The sequence below is a fragment of the Macaca nemestrina genome, chromosome 7, assembly GCF_043159975.1.
Source record: "Macaca nemestrina isolate mMacNem1 chromosome 7, mMacNem.hap1, whole genome shotgun sequence".
NCBI lineage: Eukaryota > Metazoa > Chordata > Mammalia > Primates > Cercopithecidae > Macaca > Macaca nemestrina.
The window spans coordinates 85,106,291-85,128,649 of record NC_092131.1 but is presented as its reverse complement, the minus strand read 5'-3'; the positions used below and the strand labels follow the sequence as shown (position 1 = coordinate 85,128,649).

The following is a 22,359-nucleotide window of genomic DNA, read 5'->3' as shown; positions in this document are numbered from 1 at the left end:
TATGACAATATGTACAGACAATACGAACCAGTGTTGTCCCTGATTTACTTCACTTGTATCCCCAACAAGACCATGCAGTCCTTGACTCCTTCAACCTTAATCACCAAGGGCTACCAATTCTACCTTCTAATGCTAACCAAAAGCATCTACTTTTCTCTACTCCCACTGCCCCAAGATGCACATGACGGTCATCTCTAACCTGAATCCCTACAACTGCATTGTAATCGTCTTTTCTTGCCTCTGATTTATTCCCCTCACCAATCCATCCTTTAGCCTTGCAGCATGACTCTCCTAAGATACAAATACGATCATGTCGGTCTTCTGTTTGAAACCCTTCAAACCTCATTCCTCCTAGGGGAGAGCCCAATCTCTTTATGGCCCATGAGGCCTTTCGTGATGGGGTCCTTGCTTCTATTATACATTTCTTGCCTCCTAGTCATGGTGTGGCTATACTGAACAACCTTTAGTTCCCACAAACAGCTGTGATTTTTCCTGTCCTCAGACCTTGACATATGTTAATTCGTTCTGCTAGAACATTCTCCCCACCCCATTCTACTCCACCCTCCCTCCATGCTGAACATTTCCTGACTATTTCCAACTGGTCTTTCAGCCTCAATTTACATGTCAATTTCTCTAAGAGTTTCTTCAACCCCAGTCCCATCTTCACTTTTCTTGTAGGAGCTACCTGGATGCTGTCCTCTTGGGGAACTGGAGTTCCCTGTATACTTGTCGGGAACATCCACTGGACTGTGAGTTCCTTGGTACAAGAGCTAAGTATCCCCATGCCTGCCACAGTGCCTGGAGCAGAACAGACACTCAAATATTTAATAATGTATGACTGATTCTGTATTACCTGCGGCATCATAGAGGACACACAGGTGGGTGCAGTATAATCCGTGTTAAGAAAGAAGACTAAATCTGCTGCTGCTGCTTCATGTGAGAATGAGAGTCTTTTGGTTCATTGTTGTCTCCTCTGTGCCAAGAACAGTAACTAGCTCATCATGGGCACTTGATAAATGTTTGCTGAATGAATGAAGTGTGGCATTTATATAATATTTCCCAAGAGTCCTAATCCCTTTCTAAGTTATACTGCTCTAGAGCAGGCAGAATTTTGAGCAGGATCCTGGAAGTACTACCCTGGGGAAGATTCTAACCAGAGACCTGCTCAGCACCCCTCGGGGCTCTAGGGAGGACATGGAAGGCAAACATAGACACATTTTTTTTTTTTTTTTTGAGACAGTCTAGCTCTGTTGCCCAGGCTGGAGTGCAGCGGCACAATCTCGGCTCACTGCAACCTCCGTCTCCTGGGTTCAAGCGATTCTTCTACCTCAGTCTCCCGAGTAGCTGGGACTACAGGTGCACACCACTGTAAATCATACCTTATCTCTTCTTAGTGTAGGAGTTCAGTATGGTGATTAGCTGATGGAATTTTTTTCTTCGTTTTCTTTTTTTTTTTTTTTTTTTGAGACGAAGTCTTACTCTGTCCTCCAGGCTGGAGTGCAGTGGCGCGATCTCGGCTCACTGCAGCCTCCGCTCCCAGGTTCATGCCATTCTCCTGCCTCAGCCTCCCGAGTAGCTGGGACTACAGGCGCCTGCCACCACGCCTGGCTAATTTTTTTTGCATTTTTAGTAGAGACGGAGTTTCACTGTGTTAGCCAGGATGGGCTCAATCTCCTGACCTCGTGATCCGCCCGCCTCGGCCTCCCAAAGTGCTGGGATTACAGGCGTGAGCTACCGTGCCCGGTCCTGCTGATGGATTTTTTTAGTTTCTTTCTCTTTTCCAAAAAAAAAAAAAAAAACCACACACACACAAATCTGCTTACAGAATAATTTTCATCTTAATGCATCATAAAAATGAAAAATGAGATGTTAGTCAAACTGGCCATTGAGTAAAAATCAAGAGATTTTCAATACATTTAGATTTTAAATGCTGGCTAGTTAGAAGGTGTACAGAGAACAATGGAGTCTTGGATGTATAGGAATCAAATGTAGGCCAGTCTGTATTTGTCTGAATTCATATAAACAAGGCTGATCGGATACCCGAAGAACTCTCTGGGGACTAGGGAAGGGCAAGAAGGCAGTGCTGCCCAGGTATCTGAAGGAATATGTTTAGTGTCTGGGGATGAGAAGTTTGGGGGTAGAGAATATGAAGGCTCAAGGGAAAATAAACTGAGGTTAAGGGATTTAGATGATAGGAAAGACTGTTGAATGCTCTGATGTGAAGGGATTGATTAAATTTGTAAGAGACTTGCAAAACAACCCACGAGTTTCTCTGTGACAGCATTCTGCACCAGGCAGTTGGAGGCTTTCTGCAGAGGAATTGCAAAGCAACTCAGGAGTTTGAAGCAACACGTGAAGTCCTTTCCTTTCCAAATAGCTCAAGGAAGAAGAGAAATCTGAAGCCCTGGAAAAAGCTAGTCTCTTAGGAATCTCAGTAGCAAGATAGAAAACAAGATTAGATGCATTTTTTCCTTGAGAAATGCATACAGGATATTTCTTTCTCCTGAGGGTGAGGAAGGAGAAGGAGCTTCTTTAGGTCAAGACATTCAGGGAGAAGTGAGGAAGTTGAATAAAAAGAATTGATTCCACTCAGGTGCTGGACATGACTCCAACCCCAAATGAGAGGAAGGCGGCCAGGAGCTGACTGAATGAAAGGTGACCCAGTCTCCAAGAGAATGGGGGACAAATATATCCCAAAGGAAAACTCAGAGTTGCACAGATGCACATATGGAAGCCTGGGAAAGGGTGTCCCCTGGACCCAGTGCTTCCTCTGGATCACTGTGGACACTTTGTTTACAACTAGAGACCCAGGTAACAGCCAAAAGATGTGGCTACAGGATAAAAGGGCAAGCTGTAGGCTGGGTGCAGTGGCTCACACCTGTAATCCCAGAACTTTGGGAGGCCAAGGTGGGCAGATCACGAGGTCAGGAGATCGAGACCATCCTGGCGAACACGGTGAAACCCCATCTGTACTGAAAATACAAAAAATTAGCCAGGCATGGTGGCGGGTGCCTGTAGTCCCAGCTATTCGGGAGGCTGAGGCAGGAGAATGGCGTGAACCCGGGAGGCGGAGCTTGCAGTGAGCTGACATCGCACCACTGCACTTCAGCCTGGGCGACAGAGGGAGACTCTGTCTCAAAAAAAAAAAAAAAAAAAAAAAAAAAAAGGGCAAGCTGTAGGAATAACCTGTCAATACATATGTCTATGCAGCCAGATCTGTACAGTAACAGATGCACTTTATTTAGAACTATCTACTATGACGGCAGCTACTGGCCAGGGGCTGATAATAAGGGCAGCTATTGCTGCTGACTCTTTTTATATCTTACTTGGATCTTTTATATGGGGAATATAGTCATTTACTTATGAAATAATACAAAAGGAGAAAAACACACAAGCAAATCACAAAAGGTATCAAAACCAAGTTCTGACACTTCCCAGTCCCCTCCTAACTGCCTCCCCTCCCACTAATAGACTTGTTCTGGAGAAGGGAGAAAGGCTTTTTATTTAACTAAAATGTAAAATGCTTTCTCTCTCTCTCCCTCTTTTTTTTTTTTTTTCTTTTCTTTTTTATTGCCGGGTGGCTAGGGATATTCTGCTGACTCAGCAGTGAGTAATCAGCTTTGACCTAAATAATAGAATAACTCGAAGTGGCAGCTGCAGTTGCATAAGTGTGATCCAAGTCTGCAGTTCCTTCCCTCTCCCTCTCCTCTCCCCCACCAGCTCCAGGACCCGGCAGGCGAGCCAGTTTCAGCAGGTTCTTTCCACCTCTCCACCCCCACCACCTGGCTCGTCCCAACTTCATTTCTCATCAGTTCTTTACCAAAACAGCCCCACCATGGAAGCAGACTTGACCTCATCTCCTCCCTCCCGCAGCAAACCCTCACCATGGGCTTTACCACACGGGCTCTCCCTGCTGGGCCCTGCGCCCTGTCCTCCAGTGCCCTCCATTATACACTCAATGACCTCTCCACAGAGGGTGGCCTTTCCTCAAAACCTCTTGCTTCACAGTCATCAGCATGTCACCACAGGACAGCAGGAAGCAGAGTTCCCCATGTGCGTATGTTCACGCCACACCCGAACTCTCTACTGCGTCTCTCAAAACAGATACAAGCTGGGCTTATTTTATGCAGCTGGCTTGCCTGGCACCTGCTAAGAGGATGAGGAGGGCTGGATGATGGTGGGGGTAGGTGGATGGGTGGGAGGGGTGCTAGAATAAAAAGTGCCAGCATTTAATGAAAGATAGCATCTACCAGCCGGGCTCAGTGGCCTCACTTTGGGAGGCCGAGGTGGGTAGATCACTTGAGGTCAGGGGTTCGAGACCAGCCTGACCAACTGGGGGAAACCCCATCTCTACTAAAAATACAAAATTAACTGGGCATGGTGGCGCATGCCTGTAATCCCAGCTAATTGGGAGGCTGAGGCAGGAGAATCACTTGAACAGGGGAGGCAGAGCTTGTAGTGAGCCAAGATGGCACCACTACACTCCAGCCTGGGTGAGAGTGAGACTCCGTCTCAAAAACCAAAAACCAAAAAAACAAAAAACATCTACCAAGCCTTCTTGACAGCTTGGTTCTTGTTTTATTGAATACCTTGTAAGAGGATTGGATGCTTATCTGGTATGGCCTGCCATAAAATAAAATTGAAAAAAAAAGAGGACTAGAGGGTCCTATAGAAGTGGATTAAAAAAAAAAAAAGTATTCAACAAACCAGAAAACAGAACGTCTGTACACAGACTCAAAGCAACTGGGAGTGTCAGGCATAAGGAAAGGGAGAAAGGAAGTTTGTGTATAGCTAATGCATGTACGTGTGCACCCTGCTGGGCAGAGGGATGGCAGCTCCACAAGGCCTTCCCAGCTAGGAGGAAAGGGATGCTGCAGCATCCCTTTGTGGAGCTGGTGTGGAGTTGGTTTCCATTTCCCCTAAAGGAAATAAGGAGGAATACGCTTGGGAATAAGAAGGATTTAAGAAGATTTTTCTGCTTATGAAGATAGACAAATATTTGAACACGTATTTCAAGGACACTGAAAATTCCTATCTTTGGAGGACAAGATTGGCTACTGTTAAGTTGGAGATAATTTCCTTGCAGTTCTGCTGAGAAGGCAGAGGACGAACTTAGATAAGCTTTACTGAATCTTTGACTACAGGAATAGAGGAGGGGGGTCTTGTCATTTTTGTCATCAACCAGTTTCTAAATTTCTCCTTGGCTTGGTGCTCTCAGAGTGTAGGTGAGGGGTAGGCTGTGGAGAGGACTGTGTAACCTGTCATTCTGGAGCAGGGCTACGGGCAGGTGCCATTCTTATCTCCTAGGAGGGATTGGATCTTTCTGGTCTGAGGGGACGCCCAAAGGGCTACACTACTTTGGAGGGTCTTTGTGCAAGAGGTCAAACCCTTGGCAGATTTGGGGAATGCAAAGGAAGCCATGGGGTCTGGCTGCCCGGAAACTTCATCAACCTGTGGCCTGGCTCCTCTCCTAGGATACAGACTGAACAGCCTCGGGGTTCTTGATTTCTAGTAGGAGGGTAAGGGTGGCCTCTTGTCTGAGACACTTTAGCAGCGTCAGCGAAAAAAGGAAACTGTCTGTGTGCAAAGAAACACCAAAACAGCAGTGGCCAGCACTTCTGTGGCCCTGCTTCCCACCCTCCCATTAGCCAATCTGATGACAGAAACGGCACTCTTCCTGCAGTCCCACACCCTCCCTCCTCCCCCTCCCCCTCTCAGCTCTGGATCCAGCTAGGACGCAAGGATAAAGTGGCCCCAGCATCTTGCCCACCCTCAGTGACTGAGATGACTGGGGTACTGGGTGTCTAACACTGCGCTGAGGGTGTCCCCTTCCTTCTCTCTTGCAGTCCTTGTGACCACGACCTCTTGAGGCAGCTAGGATTCACTCCCCAGCTCACAGTAGGGTGGACGGGTGATTCTGCGCAGCACTCACCACCGCAGTTAGAAAGTGGTGGACTGGAGATGCAGGTGCAGGCAGCCTGATTTTGGAGCCTGCATTCCTCTGCCTCCAGATCTGTGAGCAGGCCCGACCAAACACAAGGAATGCACCCCCCAAAAAATGTCTTGGCCCCGTATCACAAATGGCCTGGGTGGTGGAGGTCTGTTCCAGGGTTGACCACCACTTCCAAAGAGGGCTCACTTGCCAAGGAGACCGCCTCTTGGGTCCCAGCTGCCCGCCCTGTAAGAGGCTACTGAGGTAGGTGAGTGATCTCTTCCTCCCCCATCCCATAGCAGGACAGAAGGAAAAGTGTCAGGACCTGGGAAGGCGTATGGCCAGGAGAATCACTACCCTCAGCTAAGTGTGTGTGTGTTAGAAGGTATGGGAAGTCAACCGAGTGAACTCTAGAGGTGGAGCCCCTGAAACATATCTAAGTATTTACTTTAGAAATTAGTTTTTGATTAAAGATGTAAGATACCCCAATCCATTGAGATGACTAATATCAGAGATAAAGTTTTGAGACTTCCTAGAAATACGGCTCTGCAGAACTTCTAGAAAGCCTCGCTAACCTATTCCAGCCCACAGAGATCTTTTCCCCTTCTCTGAATTTTACTGTTCCTGTTGTTTTTAATTTTTTTTCTTTTCTTTTTTTTTTCTTTCTTTCTTTTTTTTTTTTTTAGAGACAGGATCTCACTATGTTGCCCAGGCTGGAGTGCAGTGGCTATTATTCATAGGTGTGATCAAGCTCACTATAACCCAGAACTCCCAGGGTCAAGCAACCCTCCTACCTCAGCCTCCCAGGTAGCTGGAACTATGGTGTGCACCGCCATGCCTAGCTCCCTTCTCTGAATTTTTACTGCAATTGAATCCTAACCACAGTATCCATCTATATGGCTTTTCTCCTAGTTAGAAAACTCATGAAGGGCAGGGACCATGGACAAACTCTTCTCCAAGAGATTTAAAAAAGTGTGACTTGACAAGTTGAGGTAGAAGTAGATGTAGAACTACTGCCATGAAGCCAGAGTAATCTTCCTAGGAGCAGCTGGGAGTAGCCAGCACAGTGCAGTGTACTGGACAGACAAGAAATCAGGAGCCCTTGCACTCCACGCGGCCTGCCTCCCTGGGCAAGTCACTTGCCTGGCTCTCTGTTTCCTTATCTGTTCTGGGAAAATGTTAATACTGGCCCAGCTTACCTCATGGACTTGTCATTAGGCCCAAATCAGATAATATAGGTGAAAGTGCTTTGACCCGGCCAGTGAAAATTACAGTGCCTCCAAGGAGCTACTTAAGTTTCTTTCCTTCTTTCCTTCTTTCTTTCTCTCTCTCTCTCTCTTTCTTTCTTTCTTTCTTTCTTTCTTTCTTTCTTTCTTTCTTTCTTTCTTTCTTTCTTTCTTTCTTTCTTTCTTTCTTTCTTCTTTCTCTCTCTCTCTTTCTTTCTGTCTGTCTGTCTGTCTTTTTTTTTTTTTCACCAGACAATTGTATGCAGAATCCATTCATACAAAACACACTTGTAGGAAACTGAAAGAAAAGTAATGGGGAAAAGAAAAGGAGGCAGGGTGAGGTGGCTCAGGCCTGTAATCCCAGCACTTTGGGAGGCCAAGGTGGGCGGATCACTTGAGGCCAGGAGTTCAAAACCAGCCTGGCCAACATGGTGAAATCCCATCTCTACAAAAAATACAAAAATTAGCCGGGCATGGTGGCTCACGCCTGTAATCCCAGCAACTTGGGAGTCTGAGGTGGGAGAATTGCTTGAACCTGGGAGACGGAGGTTGCAGTGAATGGAGATCACGCCACTGCACTCCAGCCTGGGAGACAGAGTGAGACCCTGCCTCCAAAAAAAAAGGAGAGAAGGAAGGAGAGTCAGAGACATGTAGACCACCAGGGAGGCTAAAAGAGGCCATCCCTCAGACTGTGCACAGTGGCTCACACCTGTAACCACAACACTTTGGGAGGCCGAGGCAGGAGGATCACTTGAGCCCAGGAATTCAAGGCTGCAGTGAGCTGTGATCGTGTGACTGCACTCCAGCCTGAGTGACAGAGGACTCTGTTCTAAAAATAATAATAATAAATATAATAAAAGAGGCTGTCTTGCTACGAAGACCCAGATGACACTTACATAAGCAGATGGCAGCCAGGAGCCGAAGGCCAGACTCTGGGGGGAAGCAGGTGGGGAAGAGCGGCTGCAGCACGTAGTTGGAGAAGGTGAGGGCAATGACAGCCTGGTTGGTGGGGTAGATCACCAGCACAGCAATCCACAGCCTCAGGAACCTGAAGGAGGAATGGGACATCCCCGCCAACAGGCATGGCAGGGATGCAGAGCCATCAGGGGAGAGCCTGGGCAAGTCATGCATCTCTTTTTTATTTTCAGAGATGCTGAAGAGCCCAGCCTCTGCCCCCACCCACAAATGAGACACCCAGCCCTCTGCAATGACAATAAAATGGTTTAATGATGAAGAGCTAAATTTCCACAAGCACTAACACAAGTCTTGGCATTCTTTCCTTCTCTCCTTTCATCATCTCTTCTCCATCACTGTGGCCACCAGCATCCAATGGTGGAAAAACAAAATTTGCAACCGCTGAATGTTGATAGACAGGACATACTAAGTGTGTAGTTACAGAAGCAACAAACCGGAGAGGTATCAAGTGGAGGTTTGCGGGGGAAGCGCCTTCCACACCCTTTGGCCCATTGGTGAGGGTTTACCAATGGCAGGGGTGCAGAAATTGAGGAAATTTAAGATTAGGGCCCAACTCTAGAGGAAGGCCATTATCCTTGGTAGTGTGAGAAGAGGTTACACTCTACCTTAGGTGGCCGCTCTCACTTGTCAAGATAGAAGAGCTTTGTTTTTGTGATGTGCTTTCTCTGGGAATCTATGGTCAGTGTTGTTATACAGTTCTGTTTGCTCTCACTCATAGCATCCTTCCCACTAAGATCAACATAGAGGTCAAAACTACAAAACTGGTCCCTCCATCATTCTCAGAAGCCTCGAGGGGACACAAGGCTACACTAGCAACCATGGCAGGAAAGCAGAAGAGACATTCCATTCTCTAGCACCCCCTGGCACACTGGAGACTGGAAACTCCTAGCGTTGGCTTTTCCCGATCTGACCTCCTTCTGAATGTCTTCCTCCTTTTCCCCTAGACCATTCGGGTCTCCACAGATCCTCTTACCCAGCCAGTCCTCCGAAGATGTCCTTGACATAGGAGTAGTCACCTCCAGATTTGGGGATGGTGACCCCGAGTTCAGCATAGCAGAGGGCTCCCACAACTGTGATGAAGCCTGTCACGATCCAGACGATGAGCGCAAGGCCCACAGAACCGGCATTCTCCAGCACGCCCTTTGGCGAGACAAAGATTCCAGAGCCGATGATGTTCCCTGCATGGGACACCAAGGGTAAGAAGGGGAGACAGTAGAGACAGGATGGTTGGCAGGATTGGCATTTGGAGGGTGGTCTCATCTCCGATCTGATTCTGAAATGCCTTGGAGATACGTAAATGATCTGCAGGCAGGTGTGTCTAGCAATAATTCTCCCTGAAGTAGGGTAAAGAGGAGCAGAGAACTGACACATATTGACTAGGAACTTGGTCAGGTACTTTCCACATCTCATTTAATCCTCAGGAAGACACTATGGAATCAGATATCATTTCTCATATTTTACAGAGGAGGAAACTGAGTCTCAGAGATACCAAGTGAGTTGCCTAGGTCCACATTGCAGTAAGTGATGGTGAAGTATCGAATCTCAGGACCCTCCAGCTGAGAGACATGTGGTCCACCCAAAGTGACAAGGGCCTCAAGGCTCTGAAAATGGCAGGGCTGGAAAAGTGGACTGTTTTCAGAGAATACCTGCCCACTGGAAGGCTTCAAAAATGAGCCAAAAGACAATCTTTTTTGAACAGATTGTGGTCACACCCCAAGATTGGGGGTTTTCAAGACTTATGAGTGTGGAAAACATTCCTGGAGGCTGGCTTCTACCCTAGACATGACGGCCCCACCCTTGGTGAAGAACATAAAATAACTCTATAAAAACAGTGCTAGTAGTTTAGAAGTGGTGTGTAGGAATGCAATACGTACAAAGCCTCAGTACTATATTCTTTCAAAAGTCGTTACCCACCAATGTTTCATGTGACCCTCAAAACAACCTTATGGAATTCAGGGAGAGGAGGGAGGCAGGTACTTCCCTCTCTGTTTTACAAACGAAGAGATTAAGACATAGAGGGGTTAAGTGGCTTTCTCCAAATTCCACAGCTACTGATGGGTAAAATTGGATCTAGAAGTCAGTCTCCTGATACTTAATCCAGTGCTCTTTCCACTAATCCACTTCTGCTTGTGTGCAGGGGCTGGCTTTCTCCTTGGAGGTGAGGCCCACAGCCAGTATTGAATGGCTGGCTGCTGGGTTGTGTGTGTTATGCAGAGGAGGAACAGGAGTGTGGAGGCTGTTCCTGACATGCTTCTTCCCAACTGTTCCCATGTCCACTTCTTGTGATAAAATAGATCATCAAGGTCCATTGGGTGGGTGCTTTGAAAGTGCTGCTTCATGCTCTGCCCAGCTGCACCACTAAATGCCTAAGGAAAGGAGCAGAGACCAAATGGATCCAGGTGGAAAGGCAGAGCTAGAGTACCCTGAGGTCAGCTGGATTTGACTGTGTTCTAAGGACATCTCAAGCCTCCACGATCTCTCTGTAGTGGTCTGGAACCAGTGAGATGGAGATTGTAAATCCTATGCTCAGCTTTCAAAAACTGACGCTCAGATCTCAACCATAACACAACCTCAATCTAGCCCTGAGACTGAAATATAGAATCAGGGGGCACAGGCTGAAGTTAGATACAGATGAAAAGGAAGCACATATTTGTCTCAAATATGTCTTCCTAATTTTGGTGCTAACAGTCTTTCGCAACAGAAAGGGGCTGCTTATAGAAATGAAACTAAGAAAAATAATTCCTCATCATCAAATTAGTGATATAACTATCAGGCAAAGAGAAGATAGAAAAAGGAGATTCTGAGTGCCACCAATCCTTACAGACTTCTCCTCTTCTTGTAGGTTTATGTAAAGTTCTACAATAGGACAACAGGACATCTTTCAGCCTCCTCTCTCAGACAGTCCCCATATGGTCTGTTCAGAAGTACTAGGTTAGTAGAGACTGAAAGACCTGCTTGTAGTATTCCAGGATTTAGGACACGTTCCCCCTGTCAAATGATTCTTTGCCTGCCAAACTGCTGTTCCCTGAAAGACATCAAGTGCTGGGAAATGACAGATCTAGAGACAGGTTTGCTAATAGTGGTGAAAGACGATAGTAAATTCCTTGCCTAGCAGGAAATTATCAAAAGAGCGATCTATAGGGCATTTCAAAGCCAGCCAAGATGAAAGCAATAGAACTAGGGTTATAAAACCAGCTCAAGGGGTTAGAAAAACAATCAATAGCAGCAGAAAAACAAGGTTTGACTTTGGTCTTTAAGGTACTGAAAAGGGAGGAGTGTATAGCTAGGTGCTTCTTAGAGCCATGAACGGCTGTTGCAAGAGGGAAAATGACGATGGGTGTTATTTAATAGATCTGATCTTCTCAGGAATGAAGAGGGTCAATGTTCCACTAAGGGTTTGTAGAAAACAAACACTGCAGCAGGGATCAGTAAGTGCTTCTCTTCTGTTTTCACTCTGACATTTCGAGTGTGTGTGCTCTTTCCCTTGTTCTAGGCCACAGGAGCCACTGGAAGGTGGGATGTGCAACACTAACTGCCCACTTCTTGCCTTCACTTCTTCTTGGAGGCCCCAACCTTTAAGAACGCTAGCAGAGAGCTGCCAGAGCAATTGCGAGGGTTACAGTAGATTGGCATTGGAATAAGAGTCCTCACTTCAAAAAATTGGGTTTCTCTCCCCAAAACCTTCATTTTGACCAAATTAAAATTACAAAGATAGGCCAGGCATTGGTGGCTCATGCCTGTAATCCCAGCACTTTGGGAGGCTGAGGCAGGAGGATCACTTGATCCCAGGAGTTCAAGACCAGCCTGGGTGATATAGGGAGATCCTATCTCTAAAAAAAAAATTTTTTTTTAAATTAGCCAGACTGGTGGCATGCACCTGTAGTCCCAGCTACTAGGGAGGCTGAGGTGGGAGGACTGCTTGAGCCTGGGAGGGCGAGGCTGCAGTGAGCTGTGAGTATACCACTGCACTCTAGTGACAGAGCAAGACCCTGTCTCAAATAAATAAATAAATAAATAAATAAAATTACAAAGATAAAAGCTAAAAAATATTGAGCTACACTAGTGTAAATTAAGTGCTAGGGAATAGGAAAAAAATTAGTGTCTCTGATTCTAGGAAATCACCCCCTAGCAAACCAGAAGTCGAGAACACTTCCTTCACTTAGCAGCCTCTGGGACGTCTGCAGGGGAAAGAATGTCACTCACAGCAGAAATATGTTCTAGAGTGGAAAGAAAATTGATGTTACGTTTACTCAACAGTAGGGTCTACTACTTCTATCCAATCTTTAGTGTGATTATCTATCTGATATTCATCTCCTCCAATAGACTGTAAGCACCATGAAAGCAAGAACTATGCTGCTTTCCCTTATCTGTGAAGTGTCCCCTAGTAGACACTCCATAATGTTTAATTAATAAATGATATCTGACACCGTTTGTGCCTCTCTACAGAGCAATTTAGTATTCCTATTTCTTTGGAACATCCAAATCCTGTGAGAATGTTAAGCATATACTGCAGGCAAATGAGTAAAGCAACCCACTTATTTCATTGCTAAGGAAAGTAGACTATTATTACCATCTCCTATTTATTTACTTATTTACTTTGAGATGGAGTCTCGCTCTGTCACCTAGGCTGGAGTTCAGCGGCACTTTCTCAGCTCACTGCAACGTCTGCCTCCCGGGTTCAAGTGATTCTCATGCCTCAACCTCCCGAGTAGCTGGGATTACAGGCGTGTGCCACCACACCTGACTAATTTTTTTATTTTTAGTAGAGATGGGGTTTCACCACGTTGGCCAGGCTGGTCTCGAACTCCTGACCTCAAGTGATCCACTCTCCTTGACTTCCCAAAGTGCTGGGATTACAGGCGTGAGTCACTGCGCCTAGCCTACCATCTCCAATTTATAGGGGAAGAAAGTAGGACAACTATTATTCCTGTTTTTCAAGTGGGGAAAATGAGGGCGGTATTATTATCCCTATTTTATGGATGAAGAAACTGAGACCTAGAAAGGCAGTTATTTGCCTAAATCATAGGGTAAGTTCGTTGTAGCTGGACTGGAACCTAAATCTTCTGTCACAGCCTCCAGCTTTTCCCTGAAAATAAAAGGTCTTCCTAATACACTAGGGTCAGTCTTCCATGCTCTACTTTATAGGCAATGGGCATGGTTCACAGGAGCAACTTATTAAAGAGTTGGAACACAGATCTGATTCATTCCTTCTATTGCAGTACCACCTTCAATGGGGACTTATAAAACATTGATATCCATTACCTTACTTGGTCTCCTAACTACTTGCTTAGGTGCACAGGACAGGTTGTATCATTCCTATTTTACCATCGCAAAAACTGAGGCTCAGAGAGGTGAAGGGACTTTATCAAAGTCATGCACTGTATAAGTGGCAAGACCTGGATGAGAAGCTAAGTCCTTGGACTCGTGGTCCAGGCTTTCCTCCATGATTCCATGTTGCCTACCCTCTGGAAACTGCACAACAGACACTTTAACAGTTGGGCTTTTCAACTTGGACACTGTCTAAGTGAGACTTTTCCGGAGTGGCTTTGAAAAAGACGAACTGGGAAAAGGCTTTTCTACTTTGACTATGAACCTTTCTTTCCTTCTCTTTTCTTTCCTTCTTCCTTCCTTCCTTCCTTCCTTCCTTCCTTCCTTCCTTCCTTCCTTCCTTCCTTCCTTCCTTCCTTCCTTCCTTCCTTCCTTCCTTCCTTCCTTCTCTTTCTCTCTCTGTCTCTCTCTCTTTCATTCTTTTTTTTGAGACAGAGTCTCACTCTGTCACCCAGGCTGAAGTGCAGTGGCACGATCTCAGCTCACTGCAACCTCCGCCTCATGGGTTCAAGTGATTCTCCTGCCTCAGCCTCCCGAGTAGCTGGAATTACAGGTGTGCGCCACTATGCCAGGCTAATTTTTGTATTATTAGTAGAAATGGGGTTTCACCATGTTGGACAGGCTGGTCTCAAACTCCTGACCTCAGGTGATCCACCTGCCTTGGCCTCCCAAAGTGCTGGGATTACGTGCTTGGCTGTGGGTCTCACCACTCTTTCACCCAAGCTGGAGTGCAGTGGTGTGATCATACTCACTGCAGCCTCAAACCCCTGGGATCAAGTGATCCTCCTGTTTCAACCTCCCGAGTAGCTAGGACTATAGGTGTGTGCCACTACACCCAGCTAATTTTTTTTTTTAGGCGGAGAAGGGGGGGGGGTCTCGCTATGTTGCCCAGGCTGGTCTCGAACTCCCGGCCTCAAGTGATCCTCCTGCCTTGGCTTCCTAAAGTGCTGAGATTATAGGCATGAGCCATCCCGCCCGGCCAACAAACGTTTCTTGATGAGATACAGGAAGAAAGTTGATCACTGTGGGTTTTTTCCTCCAATGTTTTAGCTTAGACTCTTCGTCTGTAAAGCCACTTAGAATGAGATGCACATCTATCCGGTATTGCTGAGGTACTCAAGGTTAGAGTTTTAGTCCTGCTTCTATCCCCCCCAACTAATAAAGTAGTCATCTTATCACACAGATCTTCTTTAGTGAAGAATGAATTCTAGGATGCCTGGACAATGAAACCCAGTTTGGCTTGTTCTGTCAAAGAAAAACCAAGCAAACCATTTCATTAAAAAGGAGCCACGTTGTCTCAATGGGCAAGTCTTCACTAGAAAAATTGCCGGAATTGAGAAAACCCACATTTGCCGTGAATAATCACTAACTCCCCCATCTGTAGACCAATATCCATGTGACTCCCATTAAAGCATTACTCACATCTAGGCTTGTCCACACTAGAATGTTACAGCCATCAGAGAATTTCCTAAGGCATAGAATTACAGACTTCTGACGCCCAACAGACCCTCAGATCCAAAAGGCTTTGGCCTTCCTTACTCATGCTAGCCTTGAAATCTAGCTACAGCCTTCTCCCGGGGCTTGGAGGTTTTGGCCATTTCCATGATGTCCAGAGAAAGCTAGGTGATCCTGCTTTGTGTTTCTTCCACAAAGTGGCTGAGAGGATCTCAGAGCTTTTCAGGACTAAGGGAATAGCGTGAAAGCAGGTCTGGCATGTGGGGCCCAGGCTTTGATCTTCACGCCAGGCCTGGAAGCTCACCATGCCTCTCACCCTGTTTACACTTTCCCATCAGGACTGTACAAACAGCTCCTCAGGGGTGGTAGCAGGTCAAGACTCTGACACATGCCCTGAGGAGTCAACATCTTCTGCAGACTGAGATGTGGAAGGCGCTGCAGAACTCTGCTGTTCTGAATTCCTTATTGAAAACATGGAAAGGGCACTAGACTTAGAGCTGGAGGAGAAACTTTGTTCTTGCTTTGCTATGTGACCTGAATTTTTGTGAAAATCACTCCCTTCATCTGCAGAATAGGAGTAATTGTTCCTGCCCTGCCTACCTCAACAGGGTTGTTGTGGGGAATCAAGGGAGAGCCTATATGTGAGGCACTTTACAATTTGTGAAATGCTAACAAATGTAAGGAATGGCTAGGATTTGTAGCAGTAGGGACAGAGACCAGTCCTAGAAGAATTCAATGGACTTGCTTTGGAGGCTTGGCTCCAAAACAGTACTGTACAGCCAGGACTGTGAAACATTCTCTGAGTCATTTGTCTGCTGGTCTAAGTGTAATTTTTAGATGCCGCAGGTGGGCGGACAGCAGGTAATCACATCTCAAAAGGTATTTATTGAGCGCCCACTCTGTACATGCTTGTTTTGGAAGGTAATGGGGAAGCACTTGTTCACACACGGACTTCTAATGAAACGAATGGAGCCAACTACCAGTTACTGAAAGACAGGCATCGTAGCCTGGGGGTGGTGGGGAGCTGAGTGTTGAGCCCTCAAATAAGCCCATGAAGGACCCACATCTTGCCTCCAGCATTCCCGGCCCAACTGGGGAGGCAGGCATCTACAGTGAGAGGCTTTGTCTTCCTCGGTGGTTTTCAACTGAGAACAACTTTGTCTACCACCTCAAGAAGGCAATTGGCCGTATCTGGAGACACTTTTGGTTGTCACAATGAGGGTGGGAGAGCTACCAGCACCTGGTGTGTAGAGGCGGGTAATGCTGCTAAACATCCTACAATAGACAGGACAGCCTCCCACAACAAAGTATCTGGGCTTCATTGAAGTTTGAAGGTAGAACAAGGCTTCTCAACCTCAGCACTGTTACCTTTTGGTTGAGCTCTAATCCCTTTCAAATTTGAGCCTGGATGATTTTTTTTTTTTTTTAAGCTAAGCACAAAAATGTATTATTCATGGGAATAACTCATTTTTAAACAGAACAAAATTTTCATTGTGGTAAAAACACATAACAAAATTTACCATCTTAACCATTTTTAAGTCTATAGTTTAGCAGTGTTAAGTATATGCACATTGTTGTGAGGCAATCTTGAATGATGATTTGTTTTTGACTGACTGCTATTATTCAATACGCACCATGTACTAGGTTATAGGATGTGAAAGTGAGACACGGCGCCTGGTTTCAAGGAACTGTGTGGAAAGGGAAGACACGTGTGCACAGACACAGAGCTGATACCACCACGCAGAGCAGAAGCTGTGTGAGGGCTATTGCAATACATGACAAGATTTTAATGTGTGGAAAAAAAAAATCACTGGCATGGGCTGTTCAGAAAAGTCTTCCTGGAAAAGGGAAGTGTCAGACTGATGCTGATGAGTGAGTAGACTCAGCTCAGCAAAGAGAAAAGGAAAAGCAACCAGCTGGTTGCTAAGCAGATCAGACTTGGACTGAAATGGTCAGTCTTCTCACTGGATCAGTCCAATTCAAATTTCAGAACCAAAATTATTGAGGATGTGAGTTGAAGGTGGGAACCACTAATCATCAATGGTTCCCCCCATTGTACAGCATACTGATGCACTATGGCATTTTCCAATAAATATTAATTTATTTCTCTCCTTGAGTTAAAGGAGTGCAAGGGCTTTGTTTTATTTTTTAAATTTTTCCTTTTTTTTTTTTTTTTTCTGAGACAAGGTCTCACTCTGTCACCCAAGCTGGAGTGCAGTGGCATGATCACAGCTCACTGCGACCTCTGCCTCTGGAGCTCAAGCAATCCTCCCACCTCAGCCTCCTTAGTGCTGGGACCACAGGCATGTGCCATCCTACCCGGCTAATTTTTAAATATTTTGTAGAGGCAGGATCCCACTGTGTTGCCCAGGCTGGTCTTGAACTCCTGGATCCGAGTGATCCTCCCATCTCAGCCTCCCAAAGTGCTGGAATTACAGGTATGTGCCACCCCACTCAGCCAGCTTTGTTTAAGTACTCCACAACAAATTTCCATTGCACAGCTAAGTAAACTGATAATTAGCTTGCTCAAGATTACGAAGATTGTAAATAGGGAAGCGGTTTGCAAACTTAAGACTATCTCTAAAGCCCATCTTTTTCTAATCAGTGGTTCTTCCCATTCTATGGCATGCTGATGCAAATCATGGAAAAATTCACATTAAACTTTCTGCTTTCAGTATCAGGGTCCAAATATCACCTTAGGTCAACCTGACCTGTCTTTATCAGCTGCTTACTAAACACTCTCTGCAGAACTGTACTCTTAAAAAGCAGCTGAAGTATTTGTGCATTTCCTAAATGTACAGACAAGCACCTTTAAAACAGACAGACAGATGAGAAAAGTAATAATTCTGCAGCAGTGGTACTCTGTCTGAGTAATCTGCTTTTGCAATGTGCAGTTGAGTGTGAGGTTGCCTGGTCCATCTTCAGACACTGTGAAACCTTCTCCTCAGAAGTAACGTCACTGCTAATGCTGAGGATATTTAAAGCAGGGAGCAAACCAATGAGAAGACATGTGACTGTGACAAAGATGAGGGATGAGATGTGATCAATAAAGGTTTTCAGCTCAAACTTCACTCATTCTATAAATAAAACAGCTTAAAATAGACTTGAGGGATTATTTTGCCTTCTAGAAATAAAATTCACCAGTGCTCAGGACAAGGCCTAGAATATAGTGTGCTCAGTGAGTGTTTGTTAAAATATGGAATAATTCTGAATCCTATGTCCAGTTGCTCCCACTCCCACCGCAGAGAGTAGCCTGCAGTTTGCCATTTCCAGATATCCAGGGAGAAGGGATCTGGGGGCCTGCTCTGTAGACATGCTCTGGGAGGGGAAAGAAGGCATGGTCCTCCATGCTCTGTGTGCTCAGCAGGGAGTTCAACATTGGAAAGGAACAGTTTCTAGCCCCCTGGGTTCCTGAATGGCTCTCATTTTCTGTAGTTTGGGATATACTCCTGGGATCATTTGCACGTGCCTGCTTTTCTAGATCCATCTCCCTCTCCTACAATATCAATAAAACGACAACAGAAATTCCTGAGGCATTTCTTTGAAGGCAGCTGTGCTGCTGGATTACTCATCAGAAAGACAGAAAACCTCGGTCGCCTGGCAACTTGAGAAGCCCCAGCCAAGATACCCCACACCTCTACCCCACTTCAATAAGCTGATTTAACTCAGAAAAGTGTATATATGGTGCTGGCCTCTCTGAGAAGGTTATTTGATTTGGGTACAGTGGTGTTTTTTGTTTGTTTGTTTGTTGTTTTGAGACAGAGTCCTGGAGTGAGCAGTAGTGCAACTTGACTCACTGCAACCTCCACCTCCTGATTTAAGCGATTCTCGTGCCTCAGCCTTCCAAGGAGCTGGGACTACAGGCACTTGCCACCACAGTTGGCTAATTTTTGTACTTTTAGTAGAGAGGGGGTTTCACCATGTTGGCCAGGCTGGTCCCGAGCTCCTGACCTCATGTGATCCAGCCACCTCGGCCTCCCAAAGTGCTGGGATTACAGGTATGAGCCACCGCACCTGGCAGATACGGGGTGTTTTTAACTGTGGTTGTTTAAACTGGCTGTCTAGTGTGTCTCTTGGACATAGTTTTTTACCTGCCAGATTCCTACTTTCTTTCCCTGACTCAAAGCATCTCCTGCTAGTAAGTCATTCTGTGTAACTCTGCTCTTTGAGGGAATGTATTATCGCCCTGACAACAGCAGATTCAATCAAATTACTCCTTGAGCTCTCTGGTTCCTGGAGGCAGGAAGCATCCAACAGGATCCCTGGTCCCAGACACCTTGCACTCCAGACTGAGGAGCATTTTAGTTAAGCCCAGGTGCTTCAGAGTTTAGTGACCTGGGTGGGAATCTAGGTTCTACCATCACCCAGTTACTTACCTATTTGAACCTTTCACTTCTATAACAGTAGTTATTGTGTGGGATTAGATGAGAACACTTATAAAGTACTAATCGGGCACTATAAATCTGGTGCATAGTAAGTGCTCAGTGAATGGTAGCTACTTATTATTACATTGCTGGGTGTATAGCCTTTCCCTACTCACCAAGATGTGTTTGTTTTGAAATACCTCCTAGTGGCTCCTGTCCCAGAATTTTATTTGAGAACAATGAGAGTTTTAATCACATTTTCATCCTGAATGAACCAAATCCTAATCCCTCCATGTTTTGTGTGTGTATATTTGTTTTTCTTTTTTTTGTTGTTGAAATACAAACTCAAGAAGCAGTTTTCACACTCCCTCCCTCTGGTTAATATCCAGTAGACATTTTTGGGATTAGAAGCTCATACATCATATTCGAGACTAAAATGCAAAATCTTCTAAAATGGTATAGACCACATGGGTGTGAGATCTTTCATACTTGAAAATTTTCCAAGTCAGCCCAGAGCCATTTCAGTACAGGTTATACCCATAGCCACATTTCTCTGTTGACAGAAACCCTTAAAGTTTTTTTGCCCCAATTTTTTCAGTATCAGACATCCATGGTCTTTCTGGACTCCAGTCTCAGGGTTGTCTTCCTCCATGGCCAACTGCCCCACCATGCAATACACATCAGCCTCCTCCTGTCTTGGTTGCCAATTAGAAATGGGAAATAGTTAAGTGTTTTGGCTATGGAGTCATCGCAGTTATCAGTGGTGTGACCCTAGGAAAATTAGCTACCAGCTCTGTGACTCAATTTCCCCATTTTTAACATACAGGTAATTATAATAAGTACTTTCTTAGGATTGTTGTGAAGATTGAGTAAAATAATATATGTAAAGAGCTTATAACTCAGAAATTGGCATTTAGGCAGGGCGCGGTGGCTCACCCCTATAATCCCAGCACTTTGGGAGACCAAGGCGGGCGGATCACTTGAGGTCAGGAGTTTGAGACTAGCCTGGCTAACATGGTGAAATCCTGTCTTCACTAAAAATACAAAAATTAGCTGAGCATGGTAGCTCACGCCTGTAATCCCAGCTACTTGGGAGGCTGAGGCAGAAGAATCACTTGAACCTGGGAGCGGGAGGTTACAGTGAGCTGAGATTGCACCACTGCACTCTGGCCTGGGTGACAGAGCGAGACTCTGTTTCAAAAAAAAAAAAAAAAAAAAAAAAAAAGAATTGGCATTTAGTAAGAGCTCAATAAATACTATTTTAAAAAGTCATGTTAGTTGGGAGATAGTGGTCTAGTAGCTAGATCTGCATCCAGTATTGTTCCGTAGCAAATATACCAAGATCCCCTATAAACATAAATTGTGCTGAAAACAAAATGGTCTGATATTGTATACTTTTTTGATTTATTATTACAGCTCTCCAACCAGCTTTTTCACCTTTGTTAAGTTTAGCTTAAAGCTGCCTCCATACATATTTTAAATTCCACTTAAAGTTTTCTCCATAGGTAGTGAAACGTAACCTAACTGGATGTGTAAATAGACTGTAACCTACTTTTGTACCATTAACTGAGTTTCAGCCAATCAAAGGCAGCCAACTGTCCAACCCATGTTCAAATAAGGCAAACGTAGAGCTGTAACCAATCCAGCTGTTTCTGTACCTTACTTCCATTTCCTGTATGTCACTTGCCTTTTTCTGCCCATAAATCTTCGACCATGAGACTGCCCCAGAAACTCTGAACCAGTTCTAGTTCAAGAGGCTGCCTGATTCACAAATTGTTCTTTGCTCAATTAAACACTGTTAAATTTAATTTGTTTAAGGTTTTCCTTTTAATGCCTTCAAGACATAGATGCTGGTTACATACCTAGATATGTGACTGGTATAAGGTACCTAAACGGCCGAGAACTCTGTGGGCACCTCTAACATGGCTGGGAAGGACACTGGTCCATAAAGGAAAGTTGTGCACGTGCAGGAATGAATGTAAGCATGGTCTGTGCTGGCCAGATGCCCCTCAGGCTCACCCAAATCTTCCTGCAATTGCACCGGGAATATTACTTTCTTCCATACCCAGCTCTCCCATATAATGGGAACTTCCTCACTGGGAACACAAAATTAATTGCTATACAATAAACATTCATTTATAAAAATGAATAAGGATCTCTGTCCGGATTCTAAAAGAAAATGCTCCTTTAGGAGATAAAAAGAGAAATAGTGAAGAATAATGTTTACGAGCTTGATTCAGAATTCAGACAAGCTCTGGGTTTGAATCCTAGCTCTAATATTTTTTAGTTGTGTGATCTTCAGCAAAGTTGCTTACCCCTTTGAGTCTCTATTTCCTGTCTGGAGGAAGAGATAATAAAGTGTCTACCAAATGAGTTATTGTGAATGACAAATAAGTTCAGGTATGTTAGATAATTGGATGAGTACCTGGCATATACTAAGTGTTTAATAAACACAGCATTAACAGTACCTTTGGTATCATTAATAAATGAACTTTGCTGTCTTCCACACCCTCTTTCGGCTTTGTGGGGAACTCCACATGCATGGTGAAATCTAAATTAATATGCTGCCAACAGGTTTCCTTAGCCAAGCACATGGAGAGCAAAAGCCTGGTTAGGTTAGGGCAAGGGTGATGTTAAAAAATTAAAATAGGCCGGGCGTGGTGGCTCACGCCTGTAATCCCAGCACCTTGGGAGGCCGAGGTGGGCGGATCAAGAGGTCAGGAGATTGAGATCATCCTGGCTAACACAGGGAAACCCCAAAACCCCGTCTCTACTAAAAAAAAAAAAAAAAAATTAGCCGGGCATGGTGGTGCATGCCTGCAGTCCCAGCTACTCGGGAGGCTGAGGCGGGAAATCGCTTGAACCCGGGAGGTGGAGGTTGAAGCTACCGTACTCCAGCCTGGGTGACAGAGACTCCGTCTCAAAAAAAAGATTAAAATGGGCCAACCTAATTGTCCAGGTTGATCAAACTACTCCTAGCTTAAAGATTTTCAAGCCAGGTTCCCAGCAGCCCTGCAGATAAATGTTTCCTGTTCATATTTTTGTCCTAGAGTCCGTTAAATTCAACAATCCTTTGAGT

The 22,359-nt window shown here is 45.2% G+C and overlaps 1 protein-coding gene across 1 annotated transcript in view; it reads right to left on the bottom strand.

Annotated features, from left to right (window-relative positions):
* LOC105499609 (solute carrier family 7 member 8) overlaps positions 1-22,359 on the bottom strand; it is a 59,346-nt gene that overhangs the window by 31,633 nt on the left and 5,354 nt on the right. The window contains exons 2-3 of the mRNA XM_011772313.2: positions 9,107-9,311; positions 8,055-8,206 (exon numbers count right to left, since the gene is read on the bottom strand). Coding sequence (XP_011770615.1) covers positions 8,055-8,206; positions 9,107-9,311 — 357 coding nt within the window. The remainder of the gene's footprint in view (positions 1-8,054; positions 8,207-9,106; positions 9,312-22,359) is intronic.